The following is a 20,248-nucleotide window of genomic DNA, read 5'->3' as shown; positions in this document are numbered from 1 at the left end:
TGAATCTTTGAACCAAGTGTTTGATACAACAGTTTCTAAATTGCCCTCATCCTCTTCCTCACGTCCTTTACACGCCCTTTCCGAGTCTTGTTCCTTGAAAGAGAGTCAGTTGAAGGGTTTAGGAAGAGATTTTAGTTTCCTAAAAGTACCTCCACTAGGTTGCCTTGCTTGGGTGAGGAAGCTTGCAACTTTGCTCACGGAGAAGTTTGTTTTTATAAGGCTTACTTTTTGTGTGGCCTTCGATTTCCCGTCCATCCGTTCATCTTACACCTCCTGAACGAACTTCAGATTGCCCCTAGTCAGCTCGTCCCCAATGCTTGGAGGACGGTAATAAGTTGTCCGGCTATTTGGGTGTTCGCTTGTGATGGTGAGATGATCACTATAAACGAGTTTTTGTTTTTGTATCATCTAAGGTCTTCTACCCATTATGGGTATTTTAAGCTCCTACCCTGGGATAGGAAATCTAGGATTGTGAGGGATTTCCCGTCATCCTTTCATGACTGGAAATCACGGTACTTCTTTGTTTCCGAATCAGGTTGGGAAACTTTGTTCGATCATTTTTGGGGGGAAGTCCCAAGATTGCTACGAAAATGGGAAGTTCCAGCACTTGGTGCGTATTTCTGTTATCTCCTTCTATTCTTTTTCCATGCCTCGATTACTTGTCTACCGATGTTCTTGTTTTGATCTGCAGATCTTGATTGTCTTGACCTTGAAGACCAATATCACCATCGAGTTCGAGCTGCCCTTGCTTATGCTCATGAAATAGAGGATTTCGACGACCTAGTTAATCCTCGTCATTTATATGATTGTTGCTTAGGCCCTGAACCCTTAAAATATGTTTTGGAAAAAATTCGTTGAGAAGAGAAGAGTAAGTTCATCTGTCAATTGCCTTGTTTTTCTTAATTTCGTTTATTGTTTGACTGGGGGTGGCTCCTTCTCTTTTTTCTTCGTCTTTTTCTTTTAGCAGAAATGGCCACTTGATACAGCAAAGACAAGTATGCCCGCATTAAGAATTTGAAGAATGAACTCCTAGCCAACTTGACCTCTGACTCGAAAAAAAGAAAGCTAGGCGACAACAAAGCTGATACTGCTGTCCTAACTCCGTCTGTCCATACTTCCCCTCCTTCTCCAACTCCCTCTCTGGAAGTAATTGCTACTACTCCTCCAATTACTTGTGCAAGGGGTAAGAGTAAAACAGGGATGAGCGTATGGGATGATCCTGCTACAGCCTTAGGCCGTGCGCACAATGTCATCACCAATGACGAATTGAAGGGTTTGTCATCCATTCCTTCGCATGAGCTCGTCAGTCGACACATTCACAAGTTGGTGCAAGTATGCAGTTCTGATCTTCCTATGTTTCTTTCTCAATTTACTTATACGTGTAGATGTGCCCAATTTTTTTTAACCTTACTTGTTTTGGTTAGGTCCTTGGGGAGCCATTGCACATTACGATTGATTATTTAAATGTGGAGGAGAAGGTCGTGATGGCTACATCAAAAGCAGAATCTGTTGAGGCTGAATGTTCCTAGTTGAAGAAAGATTTGATCGTTGCAATGAATGAAAGGAACGAAGTGAACCAAAAAGTGAAGGAGCTCACTAAATCCTTACATGTGGAGAAGGCCCTCGTCATTCATAAGGATGAGGAGATTCAAACTGCCCTTCTAAAGACTGATGATGAGAGAGGGAAGATCATCCAAAAGTTCAAACAATCAAAGGAGTTCTTCGATCTTCTGTTCATGCAGTACTTTAAGGGTTTTAAGCTCCTAAACTGGTGGACGATGAAACACCATAGTTTGGCTGTAGATTTTTCAAGCTTGGATTTTGAAAAGATTGATAATGAGGTTCTTGAGGACAACGCAAAAGAGCTAGAAGGAGCTGAATCCGGTGCCAGGGAAAAGGAAAAAGCTGCTGAAGGAAAAAGTGCTGACGAGTCTATTACCCCTCCTTCATGATTTCTCTATCCTCTCTTTTTTTTATTTTGAGAACAATGGGTTCCTCCTTTTGTATTTTGGGGTTTCTTTTCTTTCTTAGTAAACATTGGTTACCTCCTGTTTTGAGGCCCCTTTTTGAAAATGACAGGTTTCCCCTCGGTTTTGGGCCGTCTAACAAACTGCTTATTACTTTGCCTTGATGACCATATGTTATAATTTCACTTGCTGAATTTCTCATCTTTGTAGTCCTGTTGGTGATCTTTTTGATGTCCTTTGAGTATAATCCCATCATTTCCCAGTCTCTGGTTCTTAGTCTCATTATCGGAGTATTTGCATTTGCGTTTTAGGACTTAGCATTTCTGTTGTTTGTTTCGTCATTCATTTTGACAAGATCCTCGTACTTGCATCTTAATTTTTATTGCCTCTAATGGATTTTAATCTCGCCATTCATATTGATGAGATTCCCACCCTTGTGATTTAAACTTATAGGTTTTATCACTTATGCTAGATTTGATCTCGTCATTAATATCGACAAGACTTTTATCCTTGTGATTCAAACTTGTCACCTATGATGGATTCTTATCTCGTCATTTGTGTTGACGGGATTTTTATCCTTGTGATTCAAACTTATCACATGTAATGGATTTTTATCTCGTCATTTGTATTGATGGGATTTTTATCCTTGTGATTTAAACTTATCACATGCGATGGATTTTTATCTCGTCATTTTTATTGATGGGATTTTTATCCTTGTGATTAAACTTATCACATGCGATGGATTTTTATCTCATCATTTGTATTGACGGGATTTTTATCCTTGTGATTTAAACTTACGAGTTTTTATCACCGAGTTGGGATTTTTAACCTCGTCATTCATTTTGACGGAAGCTTTTATCCTTGCCTCCTCTTTCCAATTTAAAGGAAATTGTTTGCCTTGAAATGATTTGCCATTATCTATGATGAAAGCAGTTCTGCAAACATTTGGTCTGTTATATTCGTCCTTGCTTATAAAGATAGGTTACAAAGACATAAACTTATGGCAACACAAAAGTGCTACAGATAAAGTATTGAATAGGAAATGAAACAAATGCATAATGAAAATTGATGTCTCGCTTATCTATGTGTAAATAAATGAGATGTCCCAAATCCTGGAACTTATTAGGGTTGAATCTTCGCTTCTCCTTATTGATAATACTTCTTGAGGTGTTCTGCATTCCATGGACGAGGCAAAGGTTTTCCCTTCGCGTCTTCTAGATAGTAGCTACCCCTTCTTGAATAACAGACGACCTTGTATGGGCCTTCCCAATTGGGGCCTAGTTTCCCTTCAATTGGATCTTTGGTGGCTTGTGAGACCTTTCACAGAACCAAATCTCTAGGATTGAAATGCTTCAGCTTGACCCTTTGGTTGTAATACCTCGTCATCCTCTCTTGGTATAATGCCATACTTTGGGCTGTATTGTCTCTAACTTTGGGTATACAGTCTAGGGCTAGCTTGAGGCCCTCGTCATTACTCTGCTTGTTGTACCGTGCCCTCCTAATGCTCGACACGCCGCCACAGGAATCACTGCCTTTGTCCCAAACGCCATTTTGAATTGAATTTCACCTGTCGGGGTTCTCACCGTTGTTCTGTAAGCCCATAACACTCTTGGGAGCTCATTAGACCATGCCCCCTTTGCCCTCTCAAGTTGGATTTTGATAAGCTTGAGCAAAGTCCAATTTGTGACCTTTGTTTATCCATTGGCCTATGGATGACCAGGTGAAGAATAATAGTTTCTTATCCCCAACTCCTTGCAGAAATCCTTGAACTTACGACTGTCGAATTGTCGTCTATTGTTAGAGATAATAACTTGTGTTATTCCAAATTGGCAAACAAGAATCTTCCATACAAATTGTTGTATTTTAGCCTCTGTTATGACTACAAGGGGTTTTGCTTCTACCTTTTGTGAAGTAATCAATAGCAATGACTAGGAATTTTACCTACTTCTTACCATGTGGTAGGGGGCCCATTATGTCTATTCCCCATGTGGAGAATGGCCAAGATGAAGTTATGCTCGTCAAATTCTCTATTGGCACATGTTGCACATTCCCGAATTGTTGGCATTTATCACATTTCTAGATGACCTAAGCTGCATCCTTCTGCATTGTTGGCCAAAAGTACCCTACATGAATAACTTGTCCGACGAGTGAACATGGTCCAAAATGATTCCCACTTACTCCTTCATGGATTTCCCTTAGAACGTATTCAGTATCTTTTGGGTTGAGGCACTTTAAGTAGGGTTGGGAAAATCCCCTTTTGTAGAGCTCGTCATTCAAGATCGTAAACCTGGATGACCTAATCTTAACCTTCCTTACTTCGGTTGGGTCCGATGGAAGATTGCCAATCTTGATGTAAGTGACTATTGGATCCATCCAGCTCTCTCCTGACAGTACGCAGCTCACTTCAAGTCCTTCGATGCTTGGGAGATACTGCACCTCCACTAACAAATTAGGTCGTCTCTCGCTAGTCTCTGACAATGCTAATCTAGCAATCTTGTCTGCTTCAGAATTTTCTTCTCGGGGTACTTGGGTTATCTTGACATCATCAAAGTTAGAAATTAACTGACTAGTCAGCGCTAAGTACCTCTTCATTCTATCCTCCTTAGCCTCGTATTCACTATTCATTTGTCCAGTCACGAGTTTTGAATAAGAGTTCAACTTTAGGTTTCTCACTCCCGGAGCCTTTACCACTCGTAGGCCCATCAAGACGGCTTCATATTCTGCTTCATTATTTGTCGCTAGGAATTGGAGTTTTACTCTATACTTGAGGATATCTTTTTCAAGGGAGAAGAGAATCACCCCTACTCTGCCCATGCCAGACATTGCTGAGCCGTTTGTGTACATCGTCCAGTAATTTGATTCTGGATCTTGCTCGGCTATAGTGAATTCAGCGACAAAATCTGCCAGTGCTTAGGCTTTGATTCCTATCCTAGGCTTGTAGTCGATGTCAAACTAGCTCAATTCTATCGCCCATTGAACCATTCTCCCTGCCACGTCTGGCCTACTCATTGCCTTTCGTAACAGTTGATCCGTCATCACCAGTATCGTGTGTGCTTGGAAGTAGGGACGGTGCTTCCTTGATGCAATGATTAGGGCAAAAACTAGCTTCTCTATCCTTAGGTATCTTGCTTCCGTGCCTTGGAAAGCTTGGCTTGTGTAGTAGACCGGCCTTTGAATCTGGAATTCTTCTCTAATCAGTGTCGAGCTTACCGCTATCTAAGAGCCGGCTAAGTATAGGACCAAATCTTCTCCCTCGACGGACGGACTCAGTAATGGTGGTTTGGACATGTAATCTTTCAGTGCTTGGAATGCGACTTCATACTCATTTGTCCAATGGAAAGCTTGCTTCAGTGTTTTGAAGAATGGGAGGCACTTGTCCATGGCTCTTGACATAAACCTTTTCAAGGCTGCTATGTGTCCCGTCAGTCTTTAAACTTCCTTCACACTCCTTGGGGATGTCATGTCTAGTATGGCTTTCACTTTCTCTGGATTAGCCTCTATACCCTGCTGTAAGATCATGAACCCTAAAAACTTGCTAAAGGAAACTCTGAATACACACTTTACTGGGTTCAACTTCATTTGATACTTTCTCAATGTGTCGAAGGTCTCCCTGAGGTCGTCCAGATGCAGCTCTGCTTTCTTGTTCTTCACGAGCATGTTGTCTACATAAACCTCCATGTTTCATCCAATTTATTTGCTGAACATCTGGTTTACTAATCTCTGGTAAGTGGCTCTTGCATTTTTCAGGCCAAAGGGCATGACTTTGTAGCAATATAGCCTTTAACTAGTGACAAATGCAGTCTTCTCTTAGTCCTCCTTGTTCATGCGAATTTGGTTATAGCCTGAGAATGCGTCCATGAAAATCAACAATTCATGGCCGACTGTTGAGTCCACCAATTGATCGATCTTGGGAAGTGGGAAACTGTCCTTAGGGCAGGTTCGGTTAGGGCCTGTGAAGTCTACACACATGAACCATTTTCTGTTGGACTTCTTGACGATGATGACGTTGGTCAACCACTTGGGATAATAGACTTCCTGGATGAATCCAGTAGTCAAAAGCTTTTCTACTTCTTCCATAACAGCCTTGTTCCATTCAAGGGCAAAAACTCGTCGTTTCTGCTGGACGGGCTTCTTGGTGGGGTCGACATTCAACTTGTGTTCTATCACCTCATTGTCTATCCTAGGAATATCTTCATGAGTCCAAGCGAAGACGTCTAGATTTTGCTTGAGGAACTCCACAATCTTGCTTTTTAAGATGGGGTTAAGTCCCGTTCCCACCTTTGTCACTTTTGTCGTGTCTTCATCTACGAGGTTCACCTCCTTCAGCTCTTGGGATGACTTCTTTGGTTCTTCCTCCACCATCCATGTGTGGTTTTCTCTTGAGGCCAAGACCACTTAATAACATTCCCTGACCAAAAGCTGATCCCCATATATTTGGCCTACCCCGCTTGGAGTTGGAAACTTCATTTTCAAGCAATAAGTCGACATCACAAACTTGAGCTTGTTTATAGTAGGTCGTCCCAAAATGACATTGTAGGATGATGGGCAATTAACGATCAAGAAATAAACTTGAATCGTCACTTGCGCCGGGTATGCCCTAGTTGTGACGGATAATGTGATGATTCCCTTTGTATAAATTCTATCTCCACTGAAACTAAGCAATGGAGAATTAAAGGGTTTGAGCTTCTTGGGATCCACCCTCAACTGCTGATAGGCCGTCATGTACATTATGTCCGCCGAGCTTTCGTTATCAACTAACACTCTCCTCGTGGTGAATCCTTCTATTCCCAATGTAATGATGAGTGGGTCATCATGGGGTTGCTTTATCCCATTTACATCTCGTTCAGTAAACTTGATGTCATCATTCTCTGACCATCGATACTTCAGGGATGGATGTTTCATATGGACACTATTGTCCTGCCTGTAATACGTTTTCTTCAAAGACTTGAACGACCCTTCTGATATGGTTCTTCCTGTTATCGTCCGTATCTCTCCCACAACTTGCTTCGGAAAATCTCGTCCATTGTCCTTTGCATTACCATGGGTTTTATCCTTAGCCCTTGATTGAGGCTGGTGGTCCCTGTTAACAAACTTTTGAATCTTTCCATGTTGGATCAACTCTTCTATCTGCTTTTTCAAATTGCGGCACTCATCAGTATAATGGCCGTGATCCTTATGAAAATGGTAGTACTTCTTTAGGTCATGCTTCCTCAAGGACGTGCTTAATGGCTTAGGCCATTTCAACCTTGGTACATCCTTTATTTGCATCAGGATTTTGTCCATAGGCATAACTAACGGAGTGAAGTTCATCTTTCTCTTTGGGGCGTCAGGACTACTCTTGCTGGCCTTAGGCTCTGCGTATGAGTCCTTGCTATCCTTCTTCTTACCATGAAACTCACTGGTCTCTTCCTTCTTCTGTTTTCCTATTAGCCTTTTGGCCGTAAGGGTGTCCTTCCTATTCATATACTTCTGGGCTTTGAACAGCAGATCCGTCATGGAGGTTGGTGGCGTTTTTCCTAATGAAGAGATGAGGTTGGGATTATTGAGCCCTGCCTAGAAGGTTGTTATGATGACTTGATCATCAGCTTCGTCGATCTCCAATACTACCTTATTGAACCGCTTCACATAATCCCTCAAGCTTTCCCCTTCCTACTGCTTACTATTAACAAGTAAGAGGTTGGCCTTTTATGACGTTGTCCTCCAATGAAATGGCGAACGAAAGAGTCACTGAGTTACTCGAAATTCGCAATGAAAGATGTTGGCAACTTGTTAAACCAAACCCTTGCAGCCCCTCTGAGGGTGGCAAGGAATGATCTACAGATAACCTTGTCTGGGGTCTGTTGCAGGTTTAAAATTGTCTTGAAGGCCCTTATATGGTCGAGGGGGTCTTTCGTCCCATCATAGAACTCTAGTTGCGGCAGACGGAATTTTGGAGGTAGGGGGCACTCCAAGACACTGGGTGTAAAGGGCGAATCTGTCCGTTTAAGCATGCCATCCAAGTTCATTGCTGTCTTTCCCTTCATGGCATTCTTCACTTCGTCGAGCTCTTTCCGCAAATTTTGCATCAAATAGTTATTGCCAAGTGTAGACTGTCCAGTTTACTCTGTTGTATCTTTTCCCTTGCTACTCCTAGGGCTATTGGCTTCCTCATCATGCCTGATACGACATCGCCGATGATGCGAAGTGTTGCTGCCCTCTGGACAGGCTCGTCGTTTCAGCTCTTCATTTTGCCTTATTAACTCTTGCACATTTGCTGTCAAGGCCTGGACTTGTTGAGCCATCACCACAGGATTTGGAGTCACTGTTGCTTCATTGTCCATCTCGAAACAAGAACTTTATCGGTTGGAGTATGATGGTTTGAGTAAGGGTTAACTTGCTATGATTCCCATAGACGGCGCCAAACTGATGAAGCCAAAAATGGACCTCGTCTGTATGTTCCTTGTCTATGCCAATGGACGACTTCCAATACTTGTTGTTAAGAAAAGAAAGCAATGGAGGTCTTCTCGGTGTGGAGCCAATTAAAAATACTCCGATGCTTAAGTTAGCAAAACTCTCTACAAACTGGAATCTGTTGTAAATCAAAACTCAGAATTTTTATCATGCCCTTTACTTGAGTTCTTTCCCTTTTATAGCTTGTTATGGATGGGTATAGTTATGTTTGTTAATGCTGTTTCCGGACATTTTTCTCTTGAGAGTAACGCAACATTGATTGACACTGATGATTTCCTTAATGGTGTAATGGATAGCCATTGGGCAATCATTACGTTTGGTAACTGTTCCGGCGCAATTATTGGTTCGTAGCTATCATGTTGGCATTTATCCGTACTTTAATGAGTGGTGGTCTGCTTTGTCCATGAAGGTGATGTATGTTGATGGAATCTTGTTCCCAACTTTTGTCATGAACATGGCTAAGCTCGTCTTTCATCTAGACGATCCTTGTGCCGATATTCATCACTACATAATATAAAAAATGATGCTTGTAGTGAAAGTTATTAAACAAGTTTATCTTATAACACACCCTTGCCAAATCTCAAGAGGAATCTACATTTCACCTATTTACTCAATGCCCTACTGCACAATTTAATGACTTTCTTCTACTTGGCCAGTCCTGCTAAACTGATTGCTTCTGACAATAATAGTAGAATGGGTAACCTTGCCTCTTAACCTTCATAAAAATTAGCCCTTCCCTCTCTAGAGACCCCAAGTTTACTTTCTTAGCAGATTTCATGACCGATTATATGGTTCTCACCCCACACTTATCCCTTCTCCCCCTTTGCTTAAGTGGGAGATAAACAAAAAAAATTTCAATTACACCAACAAGATTGGTATTACTTTATCCAATAAAAATTGCTCCCCATTCTCTGGCTAGCACAAAATAAATTTTAACTGTTGTATGATCATTTATGCAAAATCACGCATGCATGGTTAGGCAAAGATGCTTCGAGAGAACCATTTTGGCCCTAGACCACCTCTTCGAGAAGCAAAGGTATGACTGATCTCACTCTCTACTATAATGTAGTGTTCAATGTTTTTTCTTTTTTCTTTTGTTCCCCCCAAACCCCCCTCTATTGAAGAGTGAAGCATGATCTTCAAGTGCACAAAAAGAAGCAAAAGAAATTATCAAGTGAACTAGAATTTATAAGGAATTAAAAGATGTGATAATAAAATTTAAAAACCACAGAATGCCACATAGTAATGCAACATCCATACCGTTACACACACATTTCCTCTTATAAACCAAAACAAAGGAACAACAAAACCAACAAAACATAGAACAAAAAAGTGGCATCAACGTCATGTCACAAACTTATTTTGCTACTAGCATCTGGTTACCAACGCAACCATGTTATTTAATTTAGTAGCAATACTAGCTAATCCAAAGTAGGGTGGCCACTCAGTGAAGACCATTGGCGGCACCATCAATGTGGCAACACTTGAAGCTGATATAAGTCTCCATGACTCGGGGACAGTCGGGGCATTTCATGTTCTCTGGTATTTTACCACTGGCCTTTGGAATGTCAATGCGGCAACAAATGTGAGCAGTGTGAAGAACCTTGTTATGGTACTCTTTGAAAGTGGATTCAAAGCTCTTTTCTCGCACAACCTCCTTCCATTTGTCAAAGTCCTCCAAAACCTTCAACATAGTGGTCCCATGCCCACTGAGTGCCACAGTTGACCCTTTGCTGAGCACAACCCATCCACTCTCATTCTTGTATGATAGCAATTTTTGGATCTCTAGTGCCACAGCGTCTGTATCAGTCTTCCTTTGAGTCTTGGAAATGAACAAGCTCTCAATGCCAGTCCAGAAGCGCCCAAGGATGCCAAGATCATCCTCTCCTTTGCTACCCTTACCAATGCAGTGCAACTCTATGGAAATCTTTGCTTCTTTTATCACCGGATCATTGGCAATAGCAGTTGCTCTTTTAGTGAATTGTTGGATCCATTCTTTATCCTTGCCTCCATAGAAAAAGATGTACTTTTGGTCCTTGATCTGATTGAACAACATATCAAACCCCAATATTATTCGAATGCACATTACTATTATTTTTTTTTTTCAAAAAATGTGCATGCAACTATATGACTTCTTTTGGATACATATGCTACTTTTGTGGATACAATATTTGTGGCACAACTTTTACTACTATAATTCTAACATGTGCAACTGTTTGTTGTAAAGAAAAAGTTATGAATCTATGTGAAAGTAACGATTCATTAATTACAATCATATATATCATCAAATTATGACAAAAATTGTAATAAATTAATGGTGTGATACAAGAAAAACAATAGAATAATCGACATTGACAATACATGTGTGTACAAGCATAAGCACAATATATATATATATATATATATATGAATTTATAGATTGGGGAAATGATCTTTACCCAGTTCTCAATATTTGGATGAATTCTAGCTCCTATGGATCCAATCCATTCTCTTGAAGTGGTCAGAATTTCCTCCCTCGTGGAAGTGAAAGGGAAGGCCTTTATTCCCCATACCCTGATCATGTGCAATGCATTCTCACATTCCACCTTTCCTTGAGGGTTCAGCACCACAACAGAGGGCTTACCCGTGAAGTTCCACTTCTCCTTCACGAATCTAATACCTGCAATTGGTGAATAGTACTGCACCACGTACCATGGCATCTTAGAACGAAGGATCTCAAACTTCTTTTTTGAATCCTCTGTCCATTCGTCCACAATTGGGATCCATATAATCTTATATTGATCTTCCTTCTTAATTGTATCATGAATTGGTCTAAGAATTGAAATGTCATCATCAGAAATGTCTAGGCTTGAAATGAATAATAAGACATTCTTCCGCTTCAGCACTTCAATGCTAACCTGTCACAATTATGGGCGTCAAGAAACTTGTGTTAGCACCCATTTCAAGCATGAAAAATACTAGTCGATTTATATATTATTTATCCAAATTACCTGTTGGAGCAATGACACGTAAGTGGAGGAACCAACCCAAGGTCATAGAATTGTTTGTAATACAATTTTTACAACATAACGTTACATAACATTTATTACGGAATGCAATTTACCAAATTGGACGTCCCATATTATGGTGTAACAACAAAAGTATTGGTATGTAACCAAATCGGTCCCAGATTATGGTTTAACATTTGTGAATGATTTAGCTGATGTCCATTATATTTGTGCAATTTACTCTCAAAATGAGAAACTATTTGAGGGAATCGAAAATCCATGTAAACCACACCAAATCAAACAAATACCACTAATCTCACATCTATTTAAAAATTGAAAGGAATCAGAGAATTTAAATGAAATGAGATCTTATCCCATTATTGAAACTTAGGTTTCTTGGGTGCAAGAGAATGGATGAAGTGCATTATGATTAGATTAGACATTATGAGTTAATTTCAGAGACCTAAATTCAAACTTTTATTTAGTTTATCAAGAAAAATCCTTTAATATTCACATTTCACATGAATGATAAATTCTACTATAAATAATTAGTGAGGTTCCTATTAGGTAAGAGGAAAGACTATTTATTTTTTTTAAAAGTATTGTATAATTTTTCATTTAGTACTTACTTTCTATCAACTTGGGGATCAAGTAGGGGATTTTTTTTTCTGCAAGAAGCAATCAAACAATTGATTCATCTATCGGGAAATTAATTTTTTAAAATAAAACAAACAAACAACTTATATTCTCGAAGGGGCATATACCGGTTTCTTAGTAGAACCATCAATAAGGGGCTGCACATTGTCCTTGGTATAAATTAGTAGCTTAAATATTTCCATAATCTCTGTAGGGGTTCGGAAAACCTTCACCAGCTTCCAGTAAGCCTCTGTCACCTCTACAATCAACCAAAACCTTTCTTCATTACATCTAGTAGTCCATATTTTGAGGCAATGAACTTTTTCAATGTACAATGCATGAACTGAAGCTTGCATCCGAACAAAAGGAACCACCAAGACACTAACCTATTTGTTGTCTGATAGTTGTTATCTGCCTCTTAAGCTTGGTGACGATGTAATTGAGTTTCTGAGAAAAGGGGGATAGTTCCGGTTTCTTGTACCTGGAAATTGACACTGGTAATAAAATGGTGTATACCAAAAAACTGTTTTTTTTTTTTTTTTGAATTATACTAGGTAACTCTATTAGCCTATTAGCAATGAGGCTAGACATTATTATATAGATTTCACGCCAGTATAAAATATATTAGTGACATTTAATTATTTAAACTGCTATTTAACATAAACAAGATGTAATGCAAAATTCATTTCTAAGTTATATAATCATAAGCATTTTAGCAAGCCTTAAGATTGGGGCATATCATATTGGCTTGGATAAGAACTTACTCATCGTTAATGAGGCAACAAAACTGAGTTGTGCTTGCTACAATAGTTACTATTGCCCAATAAACATCCACTGGGATGTGCTCCACGCCTGTTGATAATGCTGGTACATCCTTTGTGTCATAATTTGATATCTTCTCCAACTCAAAGATGTATTCAATCACTTCCAGTGTGGCTTTGATCACATTGTTAAGCTCAATAAGTGATTGCCTATGTTTCTGCAGGGTTGGACGCTTCAAGAGGATAGGTACCCGCCTCAAGGTTCCCACTGATTTGGCTAGTTGGTCCGACGCCGGAGCTTGGGCTATTTGCCAGAATTCCCCATAATCCAAAGCAAAAGCTGCAAGAGTTAACACTGCCTTTGTATCCCAGGAATAGTTTGATAGCTTGTTAAGTATTGTGAGAGCTGTTTTGTGAGCAATTTCTTCACCAGGGGCCTTGCATTGCATCTGACATTTTATATTCATCAATAATAAAAAAATATTTATGTGATTGACCAAAATAAAATAAGAACCATGAGTATCCTTAATTATTAGAGTCTTATAGGGTTGTACCACACTTTGGGTAAGGGGGAAAAAACATTCTGTGTAATTACTGGTAATTACCTCACAGGAAATATTCTTGAGTGCACATATGGGTGGACTAAAACTTGCTTTGGGGGTCTTCTCCTCCAAGTCTTCAACAGTTGCATGAGTACCCTGCAGTGAATTGCGAGTAATTAGGAAAAAAAAGAAAAAAAAAAAAAGAAAAGAAGAAGAAGAAGATAAACATGAGGGGGGGAAAACAAAGAAGGTAAGAATTAGAGATTCTAACCTGAAAATCACTCTACTTAAAAATACTATTAGGTATTTAGTATTTACAATGAAAATAAATCATTTAATACAAATAATAATGACCTTTTTGTCTGATTTTTAAAACTTACCTAATATTTTTTAATTAATTTTTTTTGAGAAACAATATTTAACCTTTTTTTTTTTTTTGAGAAAGAATATTTTAAATTAGTTGAATTGCTATTATTGACTAAGAGTAACATGTCACGTGTATTCTAGGAAGCCCATAATTTTTTTTTTTTTTTTGAAAGTCATAAATTGCTTTTTTTTACTCTCACATGAATTGTAGAATCTACTAAATTAAATAGTGAATTCCCATTATTATGTTGGAAAAGAGAGTATATGATCATGCACACTACTTTACTAAATAAATACTCCATTTCCATCTTCTCCATTCATCCAAACAGAAAAAAATATAAATAAACACGTTTTCTAATAAGAAAAGGCATTTCAACCAGACATTGACAATGGGCAACCAATGGCTAAACAAGAGGTGAGGAAAAGAGACCTGCTTCTTATCCGGTTGTTCCTGGAGCATGTATTTAAGGGTCCGTATAATTGGAGTGAAAAAGTGGGAGGATAGCAAATTGTGGATGATAAAAAAGTGAGAAGATAGGAAAGATTTAATTTTTCTTTTTTGTTTGGGTTGGGAGTTTGAATAAGTTTACTCATACACCCTTGTTAAAAAATAATGCCCAATTAAAACAAAAAAGTGACAAATAACAAAAAAAAAAAAAAAAAAAAAAAAAAAAGAAGAGCTAGCAATCACCCAAATTTATTAAAAGAAAAAATTATCACACCTAGGCCCTAGAAAGTCAAAAGAAAAAAAAAATAGAGACAACGCCCAAGCCCTAGAAAAAAAAAGAAAAAGAAAAAAAAAAGGCAACGTTACTGCCAAAAAAGAAAAGAAAAAAAGGCAACTGCATGAAGTTCATGTGCACTTGCACATGGGCATTTTTGACAATCAAGAAAAATTACATCTCCACTCATTTTTCTCTCCATTTTGGGGGGTTTAGGGAGAAAACATGGAGTCCAAATCTTCTATCTCACTTTTCCTGCTCCACTCTATACTCTACCAATAAAAACATGTCACGTGTTCACCTAATTAATTAAATACTATCATTATTGACTTATTAATACTACATTTATTAATTAATAGTAGTATTTAATTAATTAGGTGAACACGTGACATGTTTTTATTGGTGGAGTATAGAGTGGAGTAGGAAAAGTGAGACAGAAGATTTGGACTCGAAAACATGTAGGTCCTACCATTTATTTTTCTTACTCCCCACCCAACCAAATACATTCTAAAAAAGTTTTCTTTATCATTTTCTCTTCAAAGTTTTCCATCTACCCTGTTTTACCTCCAAACAAACACACCATAAGACTTGAGTCCCAGGAAAAACCCACATGGTCTCCCCTTTTCTTGTTTAAAATAATAAAAAGAAAAAAGGAAAAAATTATTCTTTTACATTTTTGAAATACACTTTACACACATAATGTTTGCACTTCTATATATACCAAAAAAAAAAAAATCCTTATATTTTAAAAATATTCGTATTTATCATATTATGACACATGATGAATATGAAAAGTCAATAAAAAAAAGAATGAGACAAGTATTTCAAGAATGTGGAAGAATAATTTTCAAAAACTATAAATTAACTAAATTAACCATAAAGGTAGGACCAGCTAGCTAGCTAAATTGCTGAAATTCTCTAATTAACCAATTTGGTATATTGGTGGCGGACTATTAAGGGTGTGAAAACTGTTTAGTGTAACCTGAACATAAATATTAAATTATGTGTAATACTTGTTACACACATTAATACTTAAAGTGTGACTTAAAGTCATGATTTTTATTTGAAAATCATGATTTCAAGATATGTTTTCAGTGCATTTTTATGTGTGTATAAAAATGTGTGTAATAAATATTCTTCAAAAGAATAAGTTGGTACTGTACCAGCACTACATTATCAACGACGACAGTAGAACGCTTAAGGATGTTCTCAACGATGATGAAAAGAGATTCAACATCAAACTTTTCATCATCATGGACATGGTGGGTTGAATAAATTTGGTTCAGGATCTCTTGCTCAGACAAGGTAAACAAGCTCAGGCCACCCTTATTGGATTGCTGTGAAGAGCCTAGGGCGTTGCTGGCCATGTTGTTGTGTTACACAAACGAAGATGGGTTAGAATCAGAGCCCTTTGGTTAGCTTATTAGGACTAAGGGAAAGAGGCAAAGATGGTTTGTGTCATTGCACTCAAGCTACCCATGTCCATTTATAGAGCCATAAGAGTGAGGGCAAATGGTAATTACGTGCGATGCAAGGACTCGGTGAAGTATACTCATTTGTCTGTACTCTATATTCAATTATCCCTCACTTTATGTGGTAACTAATAAAAGGAAATTTTGGACACTCAAAACAAAACTATAGGTGGTTTAGATTACATTATTACAAGATTACAAAACTATATGATGTGAATGTGTGATAGTTATTTTAATCACGTGCAGGAATATTTCTTCTTTTCTCTCGATCTCTCTCTTTTCTTTTCTTTTTTTCATCTTATTATGTACAGCATTTTTAGCACTTTTCAAACATTTTTCCATTTTCACTATGCTGGATTTTTTTGGGACCTAACGGTCGCATTAGATTTTTAGCAAGATGTCACAACAGTTGACGGTAGACTGAAAGCTATACTGCTAAAATGTCACTAGATAAATGCAGAGTGTGAACCCTACCTTGTCGGGATCTAATCCATGGGTAAGGATAAGATCTCTTCTAGATAAGAAAACAGAGGTCGAGCTTCAAATGTGAGATGGGTCCAAGAAGGCGAGGGAGGTGATGAAACCGTGAAGACAAAAGAATTTAATGATGATATTTTATGTATTTTTAATTTAGGAATAAACTGCAATATCATAAATATTTAAACAAATGTATTAACTTACATCATCTATATTTATACTACCATTTAAGGGGCTGGCTCTGTTTGGACCAGATTTTTTTTGTTCCAAAATACCCTTATATGTCTAAGGACAAAATTTGGTAAAAAGACTTCTTTAACTTTCACATAAAACATTGCCTACAAAAAAGGATTACTCTTCTAATAGTTTTCAAATTCTTTATCCATTTATATAAAAAAAAATTAAAATTAAAACAAACACAAATTTTTTGTACTGATAAAAAAAAAAAAAAAAATTGTATACCCACATTCTAAGTACCGTTTTTTAAAAAATAAAAAATAAAAATTAACCCCACGTTTTATGGTATTGGTTATAAACAAAAATTAAAACAAAAATTATCTTTATTTTCCTATCTTTATCACTACTTTGGATAACTGTCTTTTCTTTTTCTTTTTCTTTTTTCAATTTTCAAAACAAAACGATTGAATAAAAAAAAACACAATTTTCTTTGTAAAACCATATATGCCTTACTGATAATTAATAAAATAAAATAAAATAAAATAAAATAAAAAACACACAAACAAACAAACAAATGTACACAAATTTGAGACACAAACTTTATATTTCTACCCAGCAATTTTAAATTTCCCCCTTATCATTAACCCTTTTCTTTTCTTTTTTCTTTTTAGGGAAGCATTATCATTAAGTAGTTAAGATCACGTTGCTTTTGTTTTTTTGGCTAAACATATATTTCTTTTTTTTTAGAAACCAGTTAAGCATATATTTCAAGTTTCTAAGTTATCATCCAAATTAAAAACTCCTCAATTTTAGTTACAAATTTTATCATTCCACTAATTTCTCCCCACTATCAGTCATTACTTGATCGGTTATTCAATCAGCCCACTACAAAAGCAATTAACCAAAATCACAATTCTTACCCCTACCTCTACATCACATATAAATTATTTATTTATTTATTTATTTGATTGTGGAAAGTACCTTCAATGTTGAAGAGGGGTACTGCACCTCCAGATTACAAATAAAATTGATTTTTACGGTTGTAGAAAGCGCCTTGAAAGTGTGAAGAGGGGTACTACGTAGGAGGTATGTGTTTTTCAATGAATATAACTAATATTTGAATTTTACATAAATATTTACACGTGATATGTATTCTTTCATTCTTTGTGATAATTTCTATTTTTCTTGAGCAGGGTTACTAAAGTTTTACACTCACCATAGAAATAGATACAGGAAAAAGAAACTCTACTTACAAAAACAAAAGATTTTTTCTAATTGTTCCTGCTCAAAAAAAAAAAAAAAAAAAAAAAAAAGCCTTTCTATCTCAACTGTATCTTAATGTACATAGCTCATTTCTTTTTTCTTTTTTAATAAAGAAATATAAACAGTCTTCTAACTCTCTTTTTTTAATCACCATCTCCAACCATTTGTAAAATTCGATGAGGATTACGCAATTTGTAGTTGGTTTTTGTTGAATTTGGGTAGGTTATTTTTGTTAATCCTTATTCAAGGTTACTTTTGTTAATCCTTACTATAATTATAATGACTTTGAAGTGTTTTTCTTTATTTTCATATTTCCTTATCATTATCTCTTTTTTTTTTCTTTTTTTCTTTTTTTCTTTCTATATGATATGCATTTATTCATTAAAGCTTACTCATTACCTTAAAGAAATGAAATATTTATTACTTTTCTTTGAATACAATATTGCAGTATGTAGAACTTTGTTTAAAAAAAAAAAAAAAAACTTTGTTACAATATGACCTTTTTTTTTTTTTTTTTTAAATAACTGTGCAATTTGGACAAGTATTAAATTGTATTACTCTACTATTAACAAAAAAATATGAACATATTAATTATATTGCTATCTTAATCAATTAAAAAATTAGTACTAAATTTGACAAACTGTTCAATTTGGATAAGATTGCAATATAATTAATATGTGTATAGATTACTTAGAGAAAGTAGTTATATTTAGTTCTTACTTTTTTTTTTTTTTTTTGGGTCTTTTTTTAGGGTGACGTATCAACAATTTTGTTGAATTGCATAGTGGGCACATTGGATGAGTTTGGGTGAGACACTTTACAAAAACTAGTGTATGATTCCAAACTCACATAAAGTGGTGGTCATCTATCAGGTGGTTGTTAATGACTATTTTTTGTATATAAGAAAAAAATATTTATCCTACCTATGCCTATATTTATCAATTTGTGTAATTATATGTTGGATTCAATTTATTGTTTTTTGAAATATTAATGTACAGTTTAGCTTTATTTTTCTCAATCGCATCTCTTTCATATGAAATTAATTAATTATCCCTAACAATTTTTGTGCCTTTCACTATAAATTCTTTTCAATTTTTTCAAGAAAATAAATTTAAAAAATTAAATGTTATTATTGCTCTTGTGAGAGACTTCCCATAATCACAATCTTATTAAATTATTTAAATTAAAACTATTTCATTTTTTTTAGGCATTTGAAACTTTTGTTATGGATGCATACTTAATGGCTACATATTATGACTAAGTGGCTACCTTTTATGATTTAAAAAAAAAACCTAGCCTTTAAGCACACGCTTGCGCGCATGCTTAGAGGGTTTTCTATTTTTTGAGTAAATGTTAATAATTTGCATATATTATAAATTGGGATTACTATTTTTTTTTAATTACAAAAATATCAAGGAGTGTGATGAGTGTTATGCATGGAGAAAGGTTAATAATTTTAATATTTGGTACAAATGCATGACACTCATCACACTCCTAGGCATTTTTGTAATTAAAAAAAATAGTAATCCCAATTTATAATATATGCAAATTATTAACATTTACTCAAAAAATACCCCTACAACCTTAGGTTTAAGTAGAGACAAAATTAAAGGATAGTCTGGTAAAAATACATGTCTAACTTGCACTAAAATATTGCCAACAAAATAAGAACACTCTTCCAGTAACCTATTTCTTCAAAGCAACTATACGTTCATTTATTTATTTATTTTTAAAATAGAAAAATGGATATGAATTATCCCATATTTTCCCATGTTTTACTCTAATGGACCCATGTTTTACTCTTAAAAACTGATTTTATTATGTCAAGTGTCAACAACGTTTTGCAATTTTCAATTACCAACCAAATTTTCCCTGCTTTTTACAGCCGATTAATCACGTTTTATTGTTTTACTCCTAAAAAAATGATTTTAATTTGCCAACCACGTTTTCCACTTATCCAATTACGAAATTCAAAATTTTTTTTTCCCTCTTTCAACAAATTGTAAACTAAATTCAAACTTTTTAAGAGATAAACTTATGCAATTATTTTTTTATTAGCAGAAAACTTATATAATTATCACAACAATTGCTTACCACGTTTTCCACTTTCTCAATTACCCAAAAAAAAAAAAAAAATTCCCTTTTACTACATATTAGAACTTCCAATACACACACACACAAAATTGTCACTTTCTAATCCTCATTTGTCTCTTGACTTCTCACCAATAAACACGTACATGGTAGTTACCTTTCTTTCAAAAAAATTCTTTGAAATTTCAAAATTCAAGCAATCAATGACTCCCAATATTTTTCACCAATCAAAACTAAAATTGGGTAACACATGTGAGATTCAAGTATTAGATTTTTTATTTTCTCTGCTCCTTTGTTTCCCAAAAAGTATAAAGTTGTGAGGTTCTTAGGTTTGTCT

At 36.1% G+C, this 20,248-nt stretch overlaps 2 protein-coding genes across 2 annotated transcripts; both read right to left on the bottom strand.

Annotated features, from left to right (window-relative positions):
* Nucleotides 1-6,362: 6,362 nt before the first annotated feature.
* On the bottom strand, nt 6,363-7,463 carry LOC115949890. The gene has a single exon (XM_031067155.1). It carries the CDS (start codon nt 7,461-7,463, stop codon nt 6,363-6,365), a length of 1,101 nt encoding a protein of 366 aa, XP_030923015.1.
* Nucleotides 7,464-9,584: 2,121 nt separating this feature from the next.
* On the bottom strand, nt 9,585-15,897 carry LOC115993667 (protein SIEVE ELEMENT OCCLUSION B-like). The gene is made up of 7 exons (XM_031117612.1): nt 15,595-15,897; nt 13,407-13,499; nt 12,805-13,250; nt 12,427-12,521; nt 12,169-12,299; nt 10,856-11,314; nt 9,585-10,458 (listed from the first exon to the last, which is right to left on the bottom strand). Exons 1-7 carry the CDS (start codon nt 15,796-15,798, stop codon nt 9,862-9,864), a joined length of 2,025 nt encoding a protein of 674 aa, XP_030973472.1. The 5' UTR covers nt 15,799-15,897; the 3' UTR covers nt 9,585-9,861.
* Between the last annotated feature and the right edge of the window lie 4,351 nt (nt 15,898-20,248).

The sequence above is a fragment of the Quercus lobata genome, chromosome 6 (assembly GCF_001633185.2).
Source record: "Quercus lobata isolate SW786 chromosome 6, ValleyOak3.0 Primary Assembly, whole genome shotgun sequence".
NCBI lineage: Eukaryota > Viridiplantae > Streptophyta > Magnoliopsida > Fagales > Fagaceae > Quercus > Quercus lobata.
The sequence above is the reverse complement of the archived record's forward strand: the minus strand, read 5'-3'. Positions and strand labels throughout refer to the sequence as shown.

What these genes read in the sequence shown, in the direction of transcription:
- LOC115949890 (XM_031067155.1), bottom strand. Translation starts at nt 7,463, where the DNA reads ATGACGGATCTGCTGTTCAAAGCCCAGAAGTATATGAATAGGAAGGAC.
- LOC115993667 (XM_031117612.1), bottom strand. Translation starts at nt 15,798, where the DNA reads ATGGCCAGCAACGCCCTAGGCTCTTCACAGCAATCCAATAAGGGTGGC. An exon ending in TCAAGAATATTTCCTGTGAG is followed by an intron (nt 13,251 to 13,406) that starts GTAATTACCAGT and finishes ATAAAATGTCAG; the next exon opens with ATGCAATGCAAGGCCCCTGG. An exon ending in AACTATCAGACAACAAATAG is followed by an intron (nt 12,300 to 12,426) that starts GTTAGTGTCTTG and finishes GGTTGATTGTAG; the next exon opens with AGGTGACAGAGGCTTACTGG.